This window comes from Hypomesus transpacificus, unplaced genomic scaffold (assembly GCF_021917145.1).
Source record: "Hypomesus transpacificus isolate Combined female unplaced genomic scaffold, fHypTra1 scaffold_160, whole genome shotgun sequence".
Lineage (NCBI taxonomy): Eukaryota > Metazoa > Chordata > Actinopteri > Osmeriformes > Osmeridae > Hypomesus > Hypomesus transpacificus.
Genome location: NW_025813725.1, coordinates 351,030 through 373,290, shown reverse-complemented (window position 1 = coordinate 373,290; position 22,261 = coordinate 351,030). Strand labels below are relative to the sequence as shown.

Here is a 22,261-nt window from a genome sequence, read left to right as displayed (position 1 = left end):
GGGTGCATTAAAATAGTGGACTGGGCTGTAAACCCCATGCCACCCTCTTCTCTTTCTCCTCTTCTCTCCATCAGTTCCCTCCCTCTCATCCATCGCTCATAAATCTTACGTGGTTTTGGTCGGTCCTTCAGGGAATGGAAAGAATAGAAAAACAGGGTTCTGTCATCTCGTCAAAAGCTGCCGACCTCATAAATAAAGGAGCAGGATGAATTAGGAGATTAAATCATCAGAGGGCGTTAAAGCCAGCACCTAACTGTGCCAGGGAATGGAGCAAAAAAAAACTTGGTGTACTTTTCTATTTGGCCGCTCCGCTCCTACTTATCCCCGAGGCACTGGAACTGCCTCACTGGTCCCAGCCTGGGTTTGAATGATTGGTTTGCGTATGTGTGTGTGTGAGAGAGAGACAGAGAGAGAGAGAGAGAGAGAGAGACAGAGAGAGAGACAGAGAGAGAGACAGAGAGAGAGAGAGAGACAGAGAGAGAGACAGAGAGAGCGAGACAGAGAGAGAGAGACAGAGAGAGAGAACAGAGAGAGCGAGACAGAGAGAGAGAGACAGAGAGAGAGAGAGAGAGAGAGAGAGAGAGAGAGAGAGAGAGAGAGAGAGAGAGAGAGAGAGACAGAGAGAGAGAGAGACAGAGAGAGAGAGAGAGAGAGAGAGACAGAGAGAGCGAGACAGAGAGACAGAGAGAGAGAGAGAGAGAGAGAGAGAGAGAGAGAGAGAGAGAGAGAGAGAGAGAGAGACAGAGAGAGAGAGAGAGAGAGAGAGAGAGAGAGAGAGAGAGACAGAGAGCACGTGCGTGTGTGCACGCTTACGTGTGATGGATTTGTCCATTTTTGTTTGTATGAATAGATGGATTAATGTGTTTGTGTACTGCCACATTTATTCCTTTTAAGGCATTGGACTACTCAGTTTGCGTAATTCCTTTTTTGGCTTTGGTGCAAATATATACTTTCTGAAAATTGGAAGATGGATGTTCCTGGCTTTGACTGTGTGGCTATTTGCATATGTTGCATGTCACATTTGTTGTGGTTTGTTTGTATCCTGTTTGCATTTAAAGTAGCCACACTATGTTGTAGATATGACATTGCCTGTCACAAAAAAGAGTAGCCTCTTCTTCTGATGGTTCTTTTTGTTCCACAGAACCCGAGGCAAGGCCCACTAAACATGTCGAACCAGGACCCAAAGCCCCACTCTGGACAGGTCAAGAGAAAAGCAGAGGATGGTGAGTTTCACCAGCGAGGTCATGTTCTGTCTTCCTCACAGTGTCACCAGATCTCTAGAAACCAGCTTGGTTTTCCCCTGAAGTTGGGTCTTCTCAAATTTGGAAGACCAGGAAGAAATAAACTGCTTTGTCAGTCAAAAAATAATATTATTGTTTGTTTTGTCAGTGAAACCAGTTAATGAAAACCCCCATGACAAGGATAAAAGACATACATGTATGTAGTAACCTTGTGACTTGTTAGTTAGGAACGGTGTTTTCTTGCTGTGAATACCGAATACTGGCCATCCCTTCAATACAGTGGGGAGATGTGAGTCTGTGAGGCAATAAACATCCCCAGTTCCTGTCATCTGTGGCTGGTAAAGCATGGCTAATTCCTGTAGGAGGATCAAAGCAGCCCCATCAGTAATACAGATACGGACTGTTAGTGCAAGCTAACATGAAAGCTGTTACACACCCTGTTAGTGCATGCTAACATGATTGCTATTATGTGGCTGTTAAGTGCAGGTTTACGTGTGTGCAGTATTAGTGTGTGTTAGCTGAATGCTAACCTTAAAAAGCTCATGTGGATGAGTGTGGAGAAACGTCACACGTGAGGTAAAAATTAGTGCAACTAGATAGTGTGTTAGCAGACAGGTAATCAAAACAGGGTTAATCTGGCAGTTTGTGGCATGCTAGTGTGGAGGCAGTAACATGGTATGTTAAAGACCAGTGGTGTGCCACAGTTAGCATGTCATTGCAAAGGCGTCCACAGTTGTGATAGTCGTGTGTGGTTTTGTAGTTTAGCGTGGGCTAACATGACGCCAGCGGGCTAAGCAAACTGATGTAGGTGTAGTGGAATTAAAATCCCATCAGTGGTGGGGTTTGCTCAAACGTAGTATGAATTACAAACCTTTTCTTTCTTCAAGAACACCCTGATACATGTAGCCCAACTAACCTGAAGAGTATGCTCCTGTCTCCTCTCTGGTGCTACAGAATGGGAGAAAAGGACTTTGTGCCAAGGGAATTAGTGTTTTGTTACTTTCTTCTTTGTAGATTTCTCCAGTCTTAAAATGGGGACATGCTCTAGCTAATCTGTCTGTCTGTCTCTGTCAGTTTCTCCTCGTCTGTCCCGATATGGCCTGGTCTGCTTTGGAATTCCACAGGTATTGCTTCTGAAAGAGGAGGCTTCAAAGACAGTGTGCAAATGGGTTTTTCCTGCAAGCAGCCAGAATGGCCAGCGACGTGTAGTAAATGCAAAAACATGGTCCAGGTACACACACACACTCACAAACGTACATTTATGCACACACCCTCACACAAATTCACATACCAACACACACACATACACACTGCCCTTCTCTGTGTCCCTAGCAAACACCCACATGCAGTACACTCACATGATCATTCAATGACAGCATAAAATAAATTCATATCTTGATGTAGTCAAACAGGCTGGAAGGCCGAGTGAATCAACGTCAAATTGAAAGAACAGTAGATTATATCTTGTCTGCCTGACAGGTTTGCAGATGAAGAGATACACAGGTAGATATGGATGAATAGATTTGTAAAACAACTAAAACAGACAGACAAGCTAATGGGTCATTTTGAGCTTCAGTGATTGCGAGTCATACAAGCCTTCTCAAAGGCCATGTCCACGTATTAGTTTCTCTTGAAAACAGTCAGAAAGACAGACTGCCAGGCTGGTAGGAAAAAACTGATGTTCTTTGTAAGTTTGAGAGTCTTCTAGAAAGAGAGGTAGGAGGAAGAGCTTGTTTGAATTGGGAGGGACCTGTTTTATCCACCCAGTGCAGAAGCTCTGACTTTAATTGCCGCTTAATCCAGATTATCCTTCACCTCTGGTCATTGGCTGGCTGCCCCCAGATGCACTCAATATTGTAAATACAATATTAGTGTACACATGAACCAGGACTGGAGAGAGAAACACTGAGTGAGTGGGCCAAACCATCACAAACTTTTTGAACATGTTTTCAACCATGTTGAACTGGTAATCCAATTCATATAAACCCTTCTCATCTCTCCTCTTCTCACAGTGAGTGGTAGAGAATCAGACTGTGTCCGGTAACTGCGCACATAGCGGACAGACACATTGAGTCAGTGGATCAGAACATCTGGCCATTGCCCTCAGGCCAGCGTTGCCTCTAGAGTACAACCAAAAAGCCTAGAGCCAAAATGGCCTCCGGTGCTCTTAGTCACTGGGCTTTTATTTAATGAACACACGCCCTGGTGGAAACCTGATGACTCGGGGCGGCTCAGGTGATGCCGTGGACTCTGTGAGCCGTTTCCCCCCCCCCAGAACCCTGTCTGTCTGCACGCCCCTTCTGTTTGTTAGGACACGATCCCATGCAATGCCGGATGAAAGCATATAGAAGCTGTGGCTACCGGGCTAAAGAGGAGGAGCGACAAGAGACAGATAGACTTCAGTTCATGCCGTGCAGGCTGTCACAGGTGGGGCACACACACTGACAAAAACAGGACGGACATACAGTGCCAATAATGCACAAACAAGCTCATGCACCCAACCAGTGCCAGATGAATTGTGTGTTGTTCCACTGCACGGTGAGTGAGAGAGGATGATAGCGTGTTGGCAGCATGACAGAAACTACACGGCCTCAGCACAATTATCTGTGACACTGAAGGTGAGGCTATAGCTGGAGCTGGCAAAGCAGGCAGGCTGTCTGGAGTCTGTGTGTGTGGGTGTGTGTGTGTGGGTGTGTGTGTGTGTGTGTGTGTGTGATGCTGTCTGAAATAATATGTTATTAGAGGATGACTCAGAGGTTTGAGATGTTAAGTGGGCACAACCTTGTGTGTGTGTGTGTGTGTATTCATGCCAGTGGCATTGCATTTTGTGAGGTGCCAGCGACAAAGTCCCTGTCCATCAGAATTAGGCCTGTGCATGTGTGTGTATGTGTGTGTTTGTATGGCCCAGGGTCAGTTTGATCTCAGAGGTAATTATCCAGAGCTGAAGGACAGTGGCTACAAGCTAACTCTGTAATAAGAACAAAGTCAACCTTCCCACTCCTTACACACACCCACCCAAGCACATCCACATGTTTGCAACTTGTCTCCTCGTTATTTCAGCAAAATACCTAAGACCACTGTTCATTAGTGAGTGGCTGACACACACCCTCATGCCCTCTGACCTCTCCTGCTTGGGCCTCTGGCGTCACCCAACAGGCTTGCTCTGTGTTGACCCCTTGAGTCACATGGCTTTCTGTAGCTGCTCTGATTGGTTATCCCCCAAGTTGATAAGTATTCAATGCCCTTGGTCAAATAAATGTATTCTGGTACATCTGCAGTGGTCCAGTCCTTGGCTATAATTGGTTGGTTGGGGCAGAGTGTAAGTTACATGCACACACTCCCAGACACACTCCCAGTTCCTTCACACACACACACACACACACATATCCAGATCTTCCATTCTCTTGTTGTCCTCTAAGTACTTCACTGGTCTGACGCGCCCACTGCCTCACGTCGTTTGCACCTGGTTCCCAATCCTCGCGCCGCTGTGATCAGTCAGCCGGCGACCTTGGGGTTCCCGTTAGACAGCCATGCGGGGATTGCAGATTTCAGGAGGCAGAGGAGAAGACTGATAGAACGTAATGAAATGGCCTGTTGCTCTAACCGAGCCAATAACCTGTTCTGTGGAAGGACTAGGTGGGTGGGTGTGTGTGTGTGTGTACGTGTGTGTGAGGGGTTTGTTTATCTAGTGTGTTTGTGCTTGCATTTGTGATAAAATGGTCTCATTTTGTGTATAATGGTGTTAATGTGTGTGTAGGTTAAAAGGAGTGTGTGAACTTGTATCTGTGTATGTTGTATGATAGTATTCATGTTAGTGTGTATGTGTGTGTGTTTGCGTGCTGCATCATTACACTGTCTGTGTGTCTCCCTAGAGAGCTCAGAGAGAGATGCTCTCCGACATCTCTCCTCTCTAGATATGGAAGTGCTTCTCAGTGGCACGTTATGATGCTTATAAATGTCAGGCCCTATAGCTGTGCTGTGACAAATGATTACAAGGGGAATCAACTGGAGTGTATGTTTGTGTGTGTGTGAGACGTGTGAATGGTGGTCCTTTTAACCTATCAGCAGTAAATGTAATGAAGGGACCACAAACTGTGTGCGTGTAATGTGTGTGCGTGGTAATGTGTGTGTGTGTTTGCATTTGTGTGCCTCTGTTTATTTTCCAAGTGATGTAAGTGGGCCATCAATGCCAATACCCCCCAGACACACACACACTCAAACATAATGTCTTACTGGCTTGGTAACAAAAAACTGACCTGCACACCTACACGCACACACACACACACACACACACACACACACACACACAGAACACCAGTACAATTGTACACCCCATCCCCTAAATCATAAAACTTCTTAACTTAGAAGCTGCATGCTAAAGGCCTTTTTTCTACGTCTTTCAAGTTCTTTAAAGATGATCTCTGGGAAAAGGTGCTGCTATTCAGGCACTGCCTGTGTGTGTGTATGTGTGTGTGTGTGTGTTTGTGCGTGGCGTGTGAACCCATGTAGCTTCCAAGCCAGTCTGACAGTGATGAATATTCGCAGTTGGAAAGGGATGGAAAACATCCATGGGGCTTTGGGTCTCACTCCCCCCCCTTTATTTCCCTCACCCTCTCCTCTCTCTCTCTCTCTCTCCTCTCTCTCCTCTCTCTCTCTATCTCTCTCCCTCTCTCTCCTCCTATCTCTCTCTCTCTCTCTCTCTCATCTCTCTCTCTCTCCTCTCTCTCTCTCTGTCTCTCTCTATGTCTCTGTTTCTCTCTGATCTCTCTCTGGTCTCTCGCTCTCTCTCTGTCTCTCCTCGCTCGCTCGCTCTCTCTCTCTCGCTCTCTCTCTCTCTCTCCTCTCTCTCTCTCTCTCTCCCCTCTCTCTCTCTCTCTCTCCATCCTAGTACCAGAAGTATTCCATTCTGCATTCAGCTCTTTCACACTATTAAGCCACTAGGGTTTATTCTGTTACGTTTGGACTGTATAGCACTCCTGTTTATCTAGTCTATTCTTCAATTACATACAGAATAATATTACTCCAAAATGTATTCAATATTTCAATTTCTCGCCATTTAATTCTGTTCAAATCGTCGACTTCCCTAGAGGCTCTCTTTGCTCTTTCATCCCTCTATCTCGTCTTCCTTCTCATCCCTCCCTCATCCCTCCCTCATCCCTCACTCCCCATGGCCATGCAGGCCAAACACAAGCCCCCCCCAGGACCTCTCACCAAACAAAGTGGAAAGAAGTTGTTTTTATGAATTGTGTATATGTATATATACAGTATATAATTATTTTATTATTCAAGCCAAAGTGGTTTGCCAATGTTCTCCTCCTTCATTTTTATCTTTCTTTCTCACTTCCTACCCTCTCAGTCTCTCACCCCCCAGATGAGAAAGTAAAAAGCACCTTTTTAATTAGCGCATCCAAGCCTCAAAGAAATGCTCGCTTTTCAAATTAAGAGTCTGCAGGGAGCTGTTCAAGCACTTGTTTTATTCTGTCTCTTCTTCAAGAAAACAAACGACCAGAGGACAGAGACCTAGAGCTGGGACAAGGACAGCCCCTCCACTAAGTCAGCGATCCCCCCTGTCCCATGATGCAATGCAGCTACAAATGAAAGCTACTCTCCTATTCTGGGCATCTGTATCAGTCCTCAGAACATCTCCTGGGTAGCTCAGGGAGAATGCACACCATGTTGATACATTTTAATTAAGTCATTGCTCTAGACTAGGAACGACAGACTTCATTTACTGTATTTCAACAAAAGAAATTATAGTCGGTTCCTATGCCCTCTGGATCCTGACATAATGTGTGTGTGTGTGTGTTTAGTCTTATTTTGTTCTAATCCCCATCGCTTTATGTGCTAGGAAAAACATCACTACTGTTATATTTACTGTATATAAGCTACACACACATTCTCTCACACACAAACACACACCTCCGCCAGTGTCAGGGTCCATGGGGCTGATGCCGTCTGTGTAGCATTGGGGATTAGCGTCCTGCTGCCGGTAACCTTGACATGAATCAAGAACAGAGGGAGGGACGCACACACAGGCCTTTGCACAGCCGCATACAGTTCAGTAGCAATTAATTTGAGGTCATCTTGTTCTAACAGGCCAGTTGGCAGTCAGACCTGTCTGTCCTGGACTCCTCCCATCCCTATCGTCCAATCATTTTGCTGGTTTCTGGCCACAGTCCAGGTCTGAAATGATGTGAAATAATGTTTCATTTTCCTCTTTCATTTTCTCTCTCTTTCTTTCTCCCTTTTGCTTACTCTCTCTCTCTCTCTCTCTCTCTCTCTCTCTCTCTCTCTCTCTCTCTCTCTCTCTCCTCTCTCCTCTCTCTTCTTCTCTCTCTCTCTCTCCTCTCTCTCTCTCTCTCTCCTCTCTCTCTATCCATTAGTCTCTCTCTCCCCCCCTCTCCTCACCATATTACGAGGGAGTGAGGAACCCAAAGCATTGAGTCCAGAATCTGGGAGGGAGAGGTCAGGGTCCGCTGCACTTTTAACCTCTCTTATAATGGAGTTTTAAAGCACTACTGTAATGTGTTTTCAGTGGGGAGCGCTGTAGAAACTGCTGTAGCCATTAAATACTAATGGGGCTGTTTTTAAGGCTTGAGTGATCCCAAGAGGAGAGGGGTTGTGAGGAGGGGTGGAAGGGTAGGGCAGAGGAAGAGGTGAGAAGGGGAGGGGAAAGGAGAGGGTGGGGAGAGGAGGTGAGAGGAGAGGGTGACTGGTGGAAGGGAGGGAGGGGAGGGGATGGGGATAAAGTAGTGGAGAAGAGGAGAGAGGAGAATTAAGTTCTGCTTTAGAGAAGATCATCCCTCAGAGATATCTGCATTATTAACCCCAGTGTGAAATAGTGAAATCAACTCTGACACTGCAAGGTGCATTGACTGTACTAATAACTCTTCTACACATTCACATGCACACACACAGACATACCATAACAATATTGATCTTCCTGTGTCAGAGTTTATGTAAGTTGATGAAATATTCTGATGTTTTCGACTGCGATTGAAATGAAATATGACAGACAAGCTATAAGAACTCCAATTGTCTCTTGGAGTAGGATATCATTAAAAACACACACGTGTCCACCTACACAGCCATACACCCATACACAGAATCTACACACTCTTGCCGGCATACTTGTCTAAACACACATACTCACCTACCGTACACACACACACTCCTTGCTCCTCCTTCTGTAACTGCAGTGGGTTGCCGTGGGAGAACAGAGAAGCAACCCTCCAGCTTTGCTCACCAGCCATAACCTCTGCCTCCTCAGGTCTCCATGGATACCATGTGGGAAGGCTACAGTCCCAGAAGATTTTGTGGAGGTGGATGGTTTAGGCCAATCAATACCTGAATCAATACATGAACCTCAAGTCATTACATTATCCATGTTCAATTGGTTCTGAGAACTGGATTGTGAGAGGGTCTTAAAAACATCTATGTCACACCGGGGAAGTCTGTACGTGAATGAACATATTTTGGGGCCATGTATGTAGGAATGGTAAAACTCAAGCTAAGTTCAAGATTTTCTAGACGACTAGAAAGATGTTATCACGAAATAAATTGTAAAAACAGTGAAGAAAACACTGTTTTGTACAGCAGTACATGTGTTTGTGTGTATGTGATCAAGAGATGTGTTTAAACTCCAACACCAGTATGTGTTACAGGCTATGGACACTGGGGGCCTCATTTACTAACAGGATTGCGCCCATTTCAGGCGTGAAATAGCGGGTAAAGACATTACACCGTGCACTTGAGTAAAAACGCGGATTACCACTGCTGGGAGGGTATAAGGGAAAGTGGGCGTGTATATTTTTATTTTCCTTGTATCACCCATGGTAGCAGTAACATGCAGGCGATTTTTCCCATCTTTTAACGGCGCGCTAATTAACACTAATGGGCGCTGATTGAAATACATCGTCCACTATTTGCGGTTGGGCAAAGGCGCAGATTAAGCTGCGGTCGCAATGTTAATAAATGAGGCCCTGGGTATTTTATCTTAAAATGACAAATAGCCCATCCCTTTGTGAAATTTACTTAGTGAAGGCCTTATATAGCAAATTGTTTTCTGAGATTATGGACAAAACCCACAAATACACAAACACAGACACACACTAGAAAGAAATAAGGAGTGATTAACAACTGTGGCATAAAATTTGCTCTCAGTTTTGCAGTCGATTTATAATCAGTATGTGCCAAGCTTTAATGATTACCTTGACCTTTGTGTAAATGGGTGTGTTAATGGCTGTGTATTTGTGGTCGTGTGAAGTTGTGTGTGTTTATGTGTGGTGTGAATAAGAGCAAACAAAAAGTGCATTCTTATTTAAGAAATGAAAATGTAATGGGCTTCTGTACTCCACAGTCGGTGTGTCTACTTTAGTGGGTGTGTGGGTGTGTGTTCACCAGTGTGTGTGTGTGTGTTCACCAGTGTGTGTGTGTTCACCAGTGTGTGTGTGTGTGTGTTCACCAGTGTGTGTGTGTGTGTGTGTGTGTGAATCTCCCACACAGCCCCCCTATCTCTGATGTCCCACCAGAGTTTCAAGGTGACTGGGGTTTGTAATTAAGTTGTCTGTCAGATGAGTAGCGATGTTCTAGCTAAAAGAGGACAAACAAAAACCCAGACACACTGGATAGGTATGTAATATTCAACACTGAGAGAGGCCTTGCACACTTCATAGTGCCACTCTTACCCTCCTCCCAGTACTGGTGCCCTCTCTTAAGTGCCCATGCCAACTCAATGCCATCTGTGCGCAGACACTGTTACTGCCCCCCAGGGAGTGTCAATCAAGCTATCAACCTCACATGCAAACACTGGGGTTGGTGTGTTTGGGGATGTATGTGCTTGGTAAGTTGTGTGTGTGTGTGTATGTGAGGATGTGTGTGTACTGAACAGGTTGGTGTGTGTGTATATAGGATGTGTGTGTACTGACCACGTTGGTGTGTGTGTGTATAAGATCTGCGTATTCTGAACACGTTGGTGTGTGTGTGTGTCAGGAGAGACGAGCTCTAGCGCTGTGTCTGTTTCTCGACAGCTGTCGCTCGCACGTCAACCTGCCTTTTTGATGGCACACTGTGGGATACGTTTCAAACACATACACAGTCTCGTAACCTCCCTCGTCTCCCTTCCGTTCTCTGACCCTGGCCCTCTAGCTCCCTCCCTCCCTCTCTCACCTCCCTCTCTCTCCTCCACCCCCCTTTCTGTCTCTCGCCAGCTAAGCAGCACCCCATCCCACCTTTACAGTGCAGCGATTAGTCTCATGTCACACCTACCTCTCCTCATCCGTTTACTTAGCATCTGTCTTTTGTTTTGTTCATCGGATGACCTAGCCCCCACAGCTATTTCATTTGGCACGTAGCGTCGCCACGGTAACAACCATCCTGACGGAGCCTGGAAAGTGAAGTTGTTCCGTCGGTATGGCCGTGTGGCGTGCATCACGTGTCTGTGAACGAGAGAGCAAGAGAAAAGAGAGAAAGTAAGTTGGTGAGAGAGTTGCTGTCGGGGTTAAACAGTAAGAGAAATGAGAAGGGGTTTGCTACAGTGTAAGGGGGAATGTGGTAGAATGGGAGGGAGAGTGACTGAGAAATGGTGAATTGAAGAGTGAGAGAGGGAGTGTGTTTGTGAGTGTGTGCATGAGAGAAAGGGAGAGAGAAAGATAGCTTAACGTGGTGCAGTGCTCCTGCATTAGAATTGATTGGTTGCTTAAACGGCCAGTGCTGCTCACTCAAGCCTGGGATAGACAGATAAGGGCTCTCCTCTTTTCTCTCCTCTAATCTCCTCGCCTCTGCCCTCCTCTCCCCTGCCCTGTTCTCTTACATCCTCTCCTTTATTATCTATTTCACTCTCCTCTCCTCTTTCCACTTCCTCTCATCTTCTCCTCCCCTTTCCCCTTCATCCTTTCCCTATCCTTTCTTTTCCTTTCCTTGTTTTCCTCTCGTTTCAGATCCCCTCCACCCCCTCTCCTCCTTACCATTTCAATGTCCAGAATGTCTTCCTGCCTAATTTGGCTGAGAACACACAGACGGAGATCTCCTGTATTTGTCCTCAGTTGTCCTCCGACCCTCTTTGTTAACCAGATCCCCTCCAACCCTGCCGGCCCCCCGTCCAGCTCTCATCTCTCATTTCCCTCACGGCGAGAAACTCATTTTCAGAGCGAGGGAGGAATCGGATGAGTTTCCGCCATCGCTGATAGACGCCACGCCTTGCACGCCACGTCCTCCAACGGGCAAATGTGTGTGTGCGTGTGTGTCTGATCGAAAGAAGATAGAGGAGGTACAAGAGGAAGATATATAGATTGACATTTCTTGGCAGTTCCATATATTTACAGACCAGTTCTACCTGTCTTGCTTTCTATTTAGTGCAGAGTGGGAAGCTGCAGGAGAAGCACAAAAGGACAGTGGTTGGTCCAGGTTCTACAACAAGCTTCCTTATGATTTCAAACTCTGGTATTGTTTGTGCGTGTGTTTGTCTGTGTGCTTAGCGTGTGTTCGCCGCATCAAAGAGCCTTCAAGGATCTGTCGTGTTCACATCACGTGCGGCACGCCAGACACTGCTGCAAGCACAAACACACAAACACGCACCATTAGCCTGTTTGGCTAAGATCCATCCACTCACTGTTGTGAAGTTAGCAGGCATGCTAACTACGTTTTCGAAAGGCTAAGCCGAACATTGGCCTTGAGTAATTTAGTTGTAGCCTTTTAAGTTATTAGGGATTTCAGAGAGTGGGTGTCTTTACTCCCCATCTTGTAGCATCTGGTGAAGATGAATACCAAGACAAGCTCAAGCCCACTATTGTTTTGGTTTCCCTTTGATCTCTGAGTTTGTTGTCGCCTGGGTTTCTGGGGTCGTTGGTAGCGATTGCGATGGACTGTCCAAAGCATCTTCTGCTGCATCACACACATCTGATCCAGGCTGGCAGGCTGCTGCTAATGCTGGACAGAACACTTACACGCTGTTTGATTATATTGTGTTATCTGTCTCCTTCAAGTACATAGCAGGAAGCCGTAGAGCTGATTGAAGATGACTGTATGGCCGCCTCTTCCTGGGCTTTCTAGAAGGTTCTCTCTTCTCTCTTACCCTCCTCTTCTTTTTAACAGTGTCTCTCTCTCTTCCTCTCTCTCTCTCATTGTCCTCTACCATCTCTCTCTTTGTCTCTTTCTCTCTCTTTGTTCATGGTCCTTCTTTCCCTCCTGTTTCACGTCCCTCTCTCCATTTTGCTTTCCATCAACCTCTCTCTCTCCCCTCTCTTCCCATCTTTCTCCTCTCCCTCTGTCCTCTGTGGGTGTGTTTGCGTCTTCAGCGTAGCGTGAAATGACAGGACGCTCGGAATGATCCCCTGGCTTTGATCTCCGTCACCTTGGACGCTGTCCACCTGTGACTCGCTGCCTCGGCGATTATGTTGCCGTGGAGATTGATGTGGAAGTCGACAGTAGGGCGTTCTGAGAGTCAGTGTGTCAGGGTGGAAAGTCACTCCGTTAGTCACACACACATGCGCACCCGAACACACACACACTTCGAAAACACTCTCTTTATCTGCTCCTATTTATACCTCCTTTTTTACCTCTCTTCATTTCAACTTGTTCTTCTTCTAGTCATCTTTCCTCCACATGCAGTAACATTCTGAGGTCGATGACAGTTGTGTTGTATTAGTAGAGGTTGGTTGGACAGTTATGGACTGTTGGTGGCATCTGGTTCTGGGATGAACTGATGTCAATTTGATGCATCCTGGAATTTGTGTGTGTGCTTCTTAAATCCATGCGTCTCCTCTCTCTCTCTCCATAGGCCTGGATGCCACCAAGGATCCTTGCATGAAGGTGCGTTGCCCCACTCACAAAGTTTGTGTCAGCCATGACTACCAGACTGCCATCTGCACCAACCACAATCAGCCAACACACAGGTAAGACATACAGATGTGCATGCATGTACACACGTACGCATGCACACACACACACACACAAACAGGTAACAGATACAGATATGATTAGGCAAATACGCACATGTATATTCTCCCTTTCTAGATAAACATACAAACACATGTATACACACTCTCTTTCTTGCAGTAACATACACACACAGTCACACACCCTGCTGGAGAAAAACAGATGACAGGAGCAACCTTCTGGACGGGCGAAGATGACAATACCTGTTTTGTAGAGAGGGCAGTTTGTTCATCCAAAACATCCAGATATGTTGTGTTCCCTAACTCAGGACTAAGTTTGGATGCCACCCTCACAGCCTGTGAATGTGTGTGTGTAACTGTGTGTATGTGCATATGTGTATCCAGAAATCAGCCTCCTACTGTCCATCCTCCCTCCTGTTGCTCTTCAACCTCTCCAACCATGACCTGGCAACAAGCCTCTGATTGGTGGAAAAGCCTCCATGCTGGTCTCACAGCTCTCTGAGAGAGAACAGTGGGAGGAGAAGAGAGGGGAAGGGAAAAAAGGGCAATGCGAGGTGAGAAGAAGAAAGGAGAGGAGGGAGTGAAGAAAAGGGAGTAGCAGATGGATGAGTGGGTGAGGGAGAAGAGGAAAGGATGAAAGTGGAGAGAAGGTCCAGAGAGGAAGAGGAGGGTGCTGGCGTCCCCTCTGGGCCTGGTCCTCTTCAGTTTGATACAAATATTAATTATGCAACGGCCGTTGAGAGTGGTAGTAATTGCTACTTACTCATAATTACGGACGCCTCGTGGATGTGTAAACGTAACTGGAGGAGTTAAGCCAGCACTAGAGCAATGGCAGGATAGAATCAAATAGAACAGTCACACACCTTGTGTTGTCAAATTAAAGTCCGGGGCAGCCCTTTTAGGGCTCAGTATAACATAATACTTCTTGAGGCATAGGGGTTGTTAGGTTTGACATTGTCTGAGAAGAATGGGTTAATCTACCTGGTGGGCTTTGTCGAAATCACTTAGTGTTAATTTAACTGTAACACCATCCAGCTGTGTTGGTCTGTGTGTAAGTGTGTGCGACTTGTCAAACTGTAGACCTTAATGAAGAGAACCGGGGTTTAAGAAAGGACACTTGCTGCGAGAGGAAGAGGTGGTGTTGGTTGACAGCACAGGGATAGGGACACACACACACAGTGGGATAGGGACACACACACACACAGTGGCCAGGGTAGACATAATCTCCAGGAGGCCATTGAAATCAAGAGAGTGCCCATGGTGATGGATACATAACTGGACAGAGACCACTTCGGACTAAAGAGGTGGGAGAGAGAGAGAGATAGAGAGAGAGAGAGAGAGAGAGAGAGAGAGAGAGAGAGAGAGAGAGAGGAGTGCTGGGTCTATTTTACTTTTGACCTCGCCACCCACTCCCACACCAACATGCACGCACGCCACACCCACACACTCTACACAGACTAACAAGTTCATATTCTACCATTCTGATCTCTTACCCAATCATCTTCCTCCCACCGCTCCTTTCTCTCTCTCTCTCTCTCTCTCTCTCTCTCTCTCTCTCTCTCTCTCTCTCTCTCTCTCTCTCTCTCTCTGTCTCTCTCTCTCTCTCTCTCTGTCTCTCTCTCTCTTTCTCTGTTTCTCTCTCTCTCCCTCTCTCTCTCCCTCTCTCTCTCTCTCTCTCTCTCTCTCTCTGTTTCTCTCTCTTTCTCTGTTTCTCTCTCTCTCCCCTCTCTCCCTCTCTCTCTCTCTCTCTCTCGCATTCTCTCTCTCTGTGGTTTTCTCTTTGAGGGAGAGAACCACAGCATGTTCTCCCCAGGTGGTCTGTGAGCCCTCCCCTGTTCCCACTCACACACAATCACGCACATACACACAACCACCCATGCACACACACACACATTCATTTTTCCACACACTGGAACCCTAGTTAGATGTGCATCTCTCATAAATTATTTTTCTTTTCTCTTGTGTTTTAAACAAGTTGTGGGATATCGAGATACCAACTATGGGAGACACACATTTGAATACATACACACACAACTCCCCCAGCACACACACACATTCAAACATTCCCACCATTTTGCCAAAGTAGCTGCAAAAAAGATTGCGGGGAAATACTAGAAAGGAGGGTTAAAAGAGAAGAGAAGAGACAGAGACAGAGAGAAAGAGTGAGTGAAAGAAAACTGAAAAAAAAAGAATTGAATAGATGCTCATCTATAACCGACCTGCACATTTGACTGCCTCATCCTCCATAATGACTCATCTCTTCACAGGGAGCTTTCTTGGCAGAATCCGTCTTTGCATTTTTAATCTGCTATTCAAATGTTTCCTGTCACAACTACCAAGTTTAATAATTATAGCCATCGAGGTGTCTGGCTCGACAACGTTGGGATTTTACAGTCAAAGATTTGTGACAGTGTTCTAAGGGAAGCAAGGAATCAAATCAGCTTTGTTAACTTAAGTTGTGTTGATGTCCTCCAATGTACCAAATATGTGAGAGTGAGGTAATTGTCTCGAAAGAGTATCCATTTTTTGTCAGTTCTATTTTTTGTCCGCACCTAGATGTCATTGCCTTGTGGCTGGTGGATGGAGAAAGAGTGAGAGAGAAAGTGACAGAGAGAGGGAGCACTTAGCAGGCAGATTTAATCAGATGTGATTATGCTCATTATAAAAAAGCAACGACAGACAGATTTCTGTCCTGTTCTTTCTCTCTGACCCTTGCTACTATTACACACTTCCTCTGATGTCTCTCTCTCTCTACCTATCCCTCTCTACCTCTCTCTTTCTCTTTGTCTCTCTTTGTCTCTCTCTTTTTCTCAGACTGGAGAAGTTTCAATGATTTGCACTTATTGTATTATTTGTGAGCTTTTTCCAAGTCTGCTTTCCTGAACAAAAGGGCTCTGACAAAAATGATAGTATCGGAATACAACAGAGAAAGGAGTTGTCAATGCTGGTTGTCATTCCTACAAAGAGTTCTGTAAAATGGACGGATGTCGTGACATCCTTTGTCTAATCGTTCTTTCCACTTTTTTTCTCTTTTCTCTTTTTTCATTCTGTCTCTTGCTCTACCTCTTTGTCTATATCTCTCTTTGTCTCTCTCCCTCTTTCTCTCTCTCTCTTTGTCTTTATCCAGTGTGAAGCCCCGTAAAGGAAGTCTGGCCCACAAACACCTGGTTGCAGCAGGGGCCCATGGGACATGTAGGCCGTGCCCTGTCATCCACCCCAGCCCAGTGTGTGGCTCTGATGGCCACACCTACTCCTCCAAGGTGAGACGTCCACACCTCCCCTCTCTCTCTGAACCGCTCTCTCTCTCTGTGTCTCTGGCTTTTGTTTTCCTCGGCCCCTCCTTTCTTCTATGTATTTTGTTCAGATATCATAGCAGCTACCTCCTGTATCATCTTCCTACTGTGCTCTTTCTCTACTCTTTCTCTTTTGTCACTGCTTTCAAACCTCCCCTCTCTTTCACCTTCTCCTCTTCTTCTCGGTCTCTCTCCTCCCTCTCTTGCTCTCTCCCCCTGTGAGGAGCATGCTCTCGTAATCACCATAATCATGTTTCCAGCTCCCTGTTGTTTCAGTTTGAACTATTGTATCTGGTAATAACAAGCTGCCTAACCCCCCCCCCCCCCTTCCCCCAATTGTCTTCTTCCTTTCTTTTTTTCGTTCTCTCTCTCCTCCTCCTCTCCTCCATCATAAACTGAGAACAGGGTCAGATATCACACTTGACTGTCACCACAGTGATCTCTCGGTTGGAAAATCTCCCTTCACCCTCTGCCACCCTCTGCCACCCTCTGCCACCCTTCATCACCAGTCCTCCTCTCATTCTCCTCTCCGCGCCCACCCACACACACACACACACACACACACACACACACACACACACTCACACTCATACCACAGTCATGCACACACCCATACACACGCACACACACACTATTCCATGGATACATATAAATGGCCTCAATACACACACATACACACCCCTGGTGGTTGCTTGGGGATGACGGCGTTTCGTAAATGACTGCGTCAGCCATGATGGATGGCCTCATGAATGAACTATGTCTGCCACTGCGATTTGATTCTGGGCTCCCTCGTTTAGCGAGAGAGAGAGTGAGAAAAAAGTAACCCCCTCTCCTTCTTCTCCCTCCTTTTCTCTTCTCTGTTTGGTTTACTTTCCCTCTCTCTATCACCTCTCCAATGATCTCTCCTCCCACTCCCTCACCCGTCACCTTTACGGTCATAACAGAACTAGGGAATCTGAGACCTTTAATAGCCAAATGCGTCCCGCAACACACACACACAAACTAATCTGGGTTTTCGCTGAGCCACAGAGCCACACAGGGATCAATCAGTCCTCCTCTTGTTGGGGGAGTTGGTTGTTAAACCTCCTGGGCACACACACCCATTACACGCACACACACACACACTGAGACATTCACACACACACACTGAGACACTCACATTAACACTCATACACTTTATGTACACACGGTCTCTCCCCTTTTCACAATTTCATATACATGCACTCAATTACACACACGTTCTCTCTATTCCCCCTTTCTCATTCTCACACACACACACACACACACATACACACACACACACACCTCTTCAAGAATTGCCTTATCCATCCCAAATGGAGTGAAGGGGGCATCTGTTGTTGTCCCACCCCCCCCACCCCCCTCCTGCCCCGAAGATTATTGTGAAAGCTTGGAGTGTTTAAGGTCAGCTAGCTGTAAAAGGAATCTGGTTCCGAATATATGAAATTGCTTTGCGTGATCTTTCGCCGCACACTCATATTTAGGAGTGACTAATATGAGCCCTGGTAATATATGTTTACACATTCCACAGCTTACACACGAGTTCACACATGCACACTTTTCAAATCTCTCATCTCTGGAGAGATGTTTGGCTGTTGGGTGAAGCTCCATTGCGGTTCTCCTCCTCTCCCTTAAGTCGTTCCACTTGTCCTCCGTCTCTCCTCTCCTCCCCCACTGTTCTGTCTGCTCATCCCTCTCTCTCTCTGGAAACTCTTGTAAGCCCTCTGCGCTCCGAATATGTAGTCCTGCTTTACTCTCATCCACCGCCCGCCCGCGCAAACACACACATACACACAGTCTTTTTCAATCTGACTTCCTTATTATTCTCATTATTTGTTTCTCTCCCTTTTTCTCCACGTTGGTGTTTTTTCACAGCATCTTCTGCCTAACTCGTCTCTAATTTGCTGGGTACTTTCCAAGGCATGCGTCTCATTAAAACACACATCACAATGGTGCAGATAGTGGCAGATGTTTTCCTAAAGATTCTTGGGTCTTCTTAAAAGTCAACCATGTTTCTTTGACATTAGCGACAGTTAATTGAACCAGCAGGGGTGTATCTCACACACACACACACGTGCATGACACACAAATGACCCGCACACATGCAGCTCCTTCAACAGACAGGTAATTCAATATGTGTAGACCGGGGCCCCCACCGTACCTTTGTCAACAAATTTCATTAGGCGACATTAGTGCCGCTATCTACAAACTGTCATGGAGGAAGTGATGGATTTAAATTAGAAGGTGTGAAATTGGAAGTGTCAGCGGGATAGCTGAGACCGGAGGGGTGTGTGTCTGTGTGCGCGCGCTCTGTGTGTGTTAGCAGGAAAGCTGAGACCAGAGGGGTGTGTGTGTCTGTGAGCGCTCTGTGTGTGTTAGGAGGAGCGACACTTCCAGATCCTCCCAGGCAGAATTTACATTATCCATCTGAAGCCTCATTATTTTGCTGGGAGGTAGTTTGTGATTGGATTTTTTTGGGGTGACTTGACTATTTGTATTATTTCTTTCTTTTTTGCTCTCATTGAGCTTGGTTATTGCAGGCAGGATGGTTGGTTTCATGCTTTCAGGCTATTGTTGTACCAACATTGTGGTTGTAATTGCTGTTTTGTATATGCTGTTGTTTGGAGATAAAGAGTTGGGAGATGCATGGCCTGGACATCTTTTGTGAAAGACTTCATTTCCCATCATTCCTAGGCTTATTTGTTTTGTAGCAAGCCAGACATCTTTGCTGATACATTAGGGAAACAAATTGTACATTTACGGCAACTCTGTGTGTCTTTTGTAATTTGAGTGCACTTCTGCATGTTATGCAATCAAATACAACCTTACCCTTGGGTTGCAGGCATGCATACCTGTCATATGAAAATACGAAACTTCCCCCAAATATATGTATGTGTTTATGTTGTGTTTTTGAAAGTTCCAGGCATGCACCTCTTGGAATAGCTTCTACATTAATACAACATTGTCTTCAAATCTCTCTGTCTGTTTCTGTAGTGTAAGCTGGAGTTCCAGGCGTGTACATCAGGAAAGGGCATTTCTCCCAAGTGTGAGGGCCCATGTCCATGTCTTCCTGGCCAGGAAGTGGTGAAGTCACACAGTGACAAAATCGACAAGGCTGGTGAGTAATTCTAGCTTAACGCTAGCTTAACTAGCTGACAACTGCTGTGTAGCTTCTGTCTGTGGTTTGTCAGTCAGATACAAACCCAGACATACATTGACACATACACACACACACTGTTCTCTACCAACTTAGCAGGATGTCATTGTGTGTTACATGTTGATTGAATGAGTGAGGTCCTGGCTTCATGGCTGTGCCTGCTGGTTGCCAGTTGCCTGTGTTTGGTTCAATGCTACTTCTCACCCACAGCCTGGTGTCACACAGTGTTCTCCCAGTGTCTCTCCTGTGTATGTGTGTGTACATCTAGATGAAAGAATCAATTGAATCTGGACCTGTATTCAAATAGTAAATGCTCTTTGCCTGGAGTAACAGGTGGGAGTGGGACTATACCGTCCGTCCTATTTAAGCCAAAGAAGATATTTCAATGACACATAAGGATTTGAAAGGATTTCAAATGTATGTAAACTAGAATGATACACAATATACTTTAAGTTAATACTATTCTGTCTACTTTACTGTTGGTCTCTTTACTTGTGTATTGGCCAGTCATAAGCATCTGCTAAATGAAGAAAATATGAAATGTAATGAAAATGTAAAAGATGTAGATAAAAGTTGTGTTTCTGAGATAACAACCCTTTTGATTACTAAAAATGGCCCTCAATATCTTCAGTGTAAATTGATTTATAACCAGTTAAGAGAAGCACTCCATGCCAAATACAGCTCAGACAAGATCTTTTAATTGGAAAGTGATTGCTGGTGTGTGCGTGCAAGGGATTGTAATCTGCAGAGACAGTGACACTCTTACTGTGTGGATGATGTGTATGCTACACACACTCTTACCTACTGTCCTTCCCACGAAACACAAACACATTTAACCTCTCGTGGTTTTTAAGAGTTAGTGGAATCCCCCAGTCTTCCGTCACCCCTCCCCCTCCCTCCCTCTCTGTCTTCCAGGCTGCGTCTGACAGAGGAGTTATCGGGGTGGGGGGGGGGGGGGGCAGTGAGGGAGTGACTGTGTGTGTCTTATTGTTTGTCATGAAAATAGGATTTCAGGAGATGGATGGAGGGATTCAAAAGGAGAAATGCAATTTGGGGAAAAACAGCAGAAAAAGGTTTCCTCATCCAGTTGCAGTCATGTGATGAGGGATGAATAGGGGCAGTGTGTTGGTGTGGGTGTGTTTGTGAGTGTGTTTGTGAATGTGTGTGAGAGATACAGAAGTACATGTATCTTTACGTTGGCCTAGAAGGTTACCAAGCACAGTCATGTATTGAGAGTCTTGTCATGAGAGAGGGGGGGGGGGATGGATAAGGGGGAGAAGTGTCGACGAGCAGATGATAATAATGTATATACTTCTATTGTATGTGTACAGTGTACTGTTAGGGTTAACACAGCAGTTATGTCTCCTTCCCCTCCTCCCTCTCTTTCTCTCTATCTCCCCCTCTCTTTTTCTCTCCCTATCTCTCTCGCTCTGTCTGTCTCTCTCTCTCTCCCTCGCTCTCTTTCTGTCTCTCCCTCTCTTGCCTCTCTCTCTGTCTCACTCATCCTGCATCCCTCTCTGTCTCCCTCCCTCTTTCTCTCTCTCCCTTCTTACTGCCTGAGTACCAGTGAGGGATGCATCAATGATGAGGCTATGAATATGGATGGTGTGTCTTGACAGGAGGCTTTCTGTTTTTCATAGACGACACAGCTCTTTCTCGTCTTTTTTCTATTCTTTTTCTCTCTCTTTCTCTCAGATCAGACGTTTTGGCACAGTGCCACCAAAAACATTTATGTCAGGGGTAAATGAGAAAAATCCATGACTGGACATGCTCTATCTGTCTCTATCTCTGTCTGTCTGTCTGTCTATCTCTCTATCTCTGTCTCTCTCGCATACACAAACACACACACATACACACACACACACTGTCTAGCCAAGTATATGAAGACACGCACCCGTACAACACAAATGTATCCATGCACACATACACCCAAGCCCTCCTAACTTTCCATCACTGCACACACATCCACATTGTCTTTCTCTACACCACACACACGTCCACACTCTTTCAATCATTGTCTTTCTCTCTCTTGCACACACATAGACACATGCCACACTCACACACACGGCAGAGAGCACGTCCATTCCCCCAGCTCCATGCTCCTTCCTGTGCATGATTAGGGTTTAGCTAACAGGGGGCCAAGAGTTCGTCGGGCACAATTGAGACTTAGCAGTACAAAAGGAAAATGGGTGCTAATTAATTAGCGCCCTCTCGTTATCTCTAGTCTTACACCCCCGTCTCCGTACCCTGTCTCCCTCTCTCTTTAGTCAGAACATTGACTGATGGTGTGTGGGGAGTGGGGAGGGGGGCTCAGAGTGATACCGTGATAGACAAGCCTTTCTTCCGACTTGACTGCTGGCTAACTAATTAATCATCTCCTTTCTGCAGAACGCCTGGTTGTGTGTTTGGGCATGCTGATAGTCCCAGTGTGAGTCTGTATGTCTGTGAGAGAAACTGGGGGAGGGGGGGGGGGGGGAGAAAGAGAGGGACGGAGAAGGAGAGAGAGAGGGGAAGAGGGGTTGGTGGAGAAAGAGAGGGACGGAGAAGGAGAGAGAGGGGGGAAGAGGGGTTGGTGGAGAAAGAGAGGGACGGAGAAGGAGAGAGGGGAAGAGGGGTTGGTGGAGAAAGAGAGGGACGGAGAAGGAGAGAGAGAGGGGA

General features: G+C 46.0%; 1 protein-coding gene across 1 annotated transcript in view; it reads left to right on the top strand.

Annotated features, from left to right (window-relative positions):
• Positions 1-1,140: 1,140 nt before the first annotated feature.
• Positions 1,141-22,261, top strand: part of spock1 (SPARC (osteonectin), cwcv and kazal like domains proteoglycan 1) — a 37,186-nt gene continuing 16,065 nt past the window's right edge. Inside the window, exons 1-4 of the mRNA XM_047051624.1 lie at positions 1,141-1,223; positions 13,018-13,132; positions 16,263-16,395; positions 19,441-19,564. Of these exons, the coding sequence (XP_046907580.1) occupies positions 1,166-1,223; positions 13,018-13,132; positions 16,263-16,395; positions 19,441-19,564 (430 nt within the window). The 5' untranslated portion in view covers positions 1,141-1,165. The remainder of the gene's footprint in view (positions 1,224-13,017; positions 13,133-16,262; positions 16,396-19,440; positions 19,565-22,261) is intronic.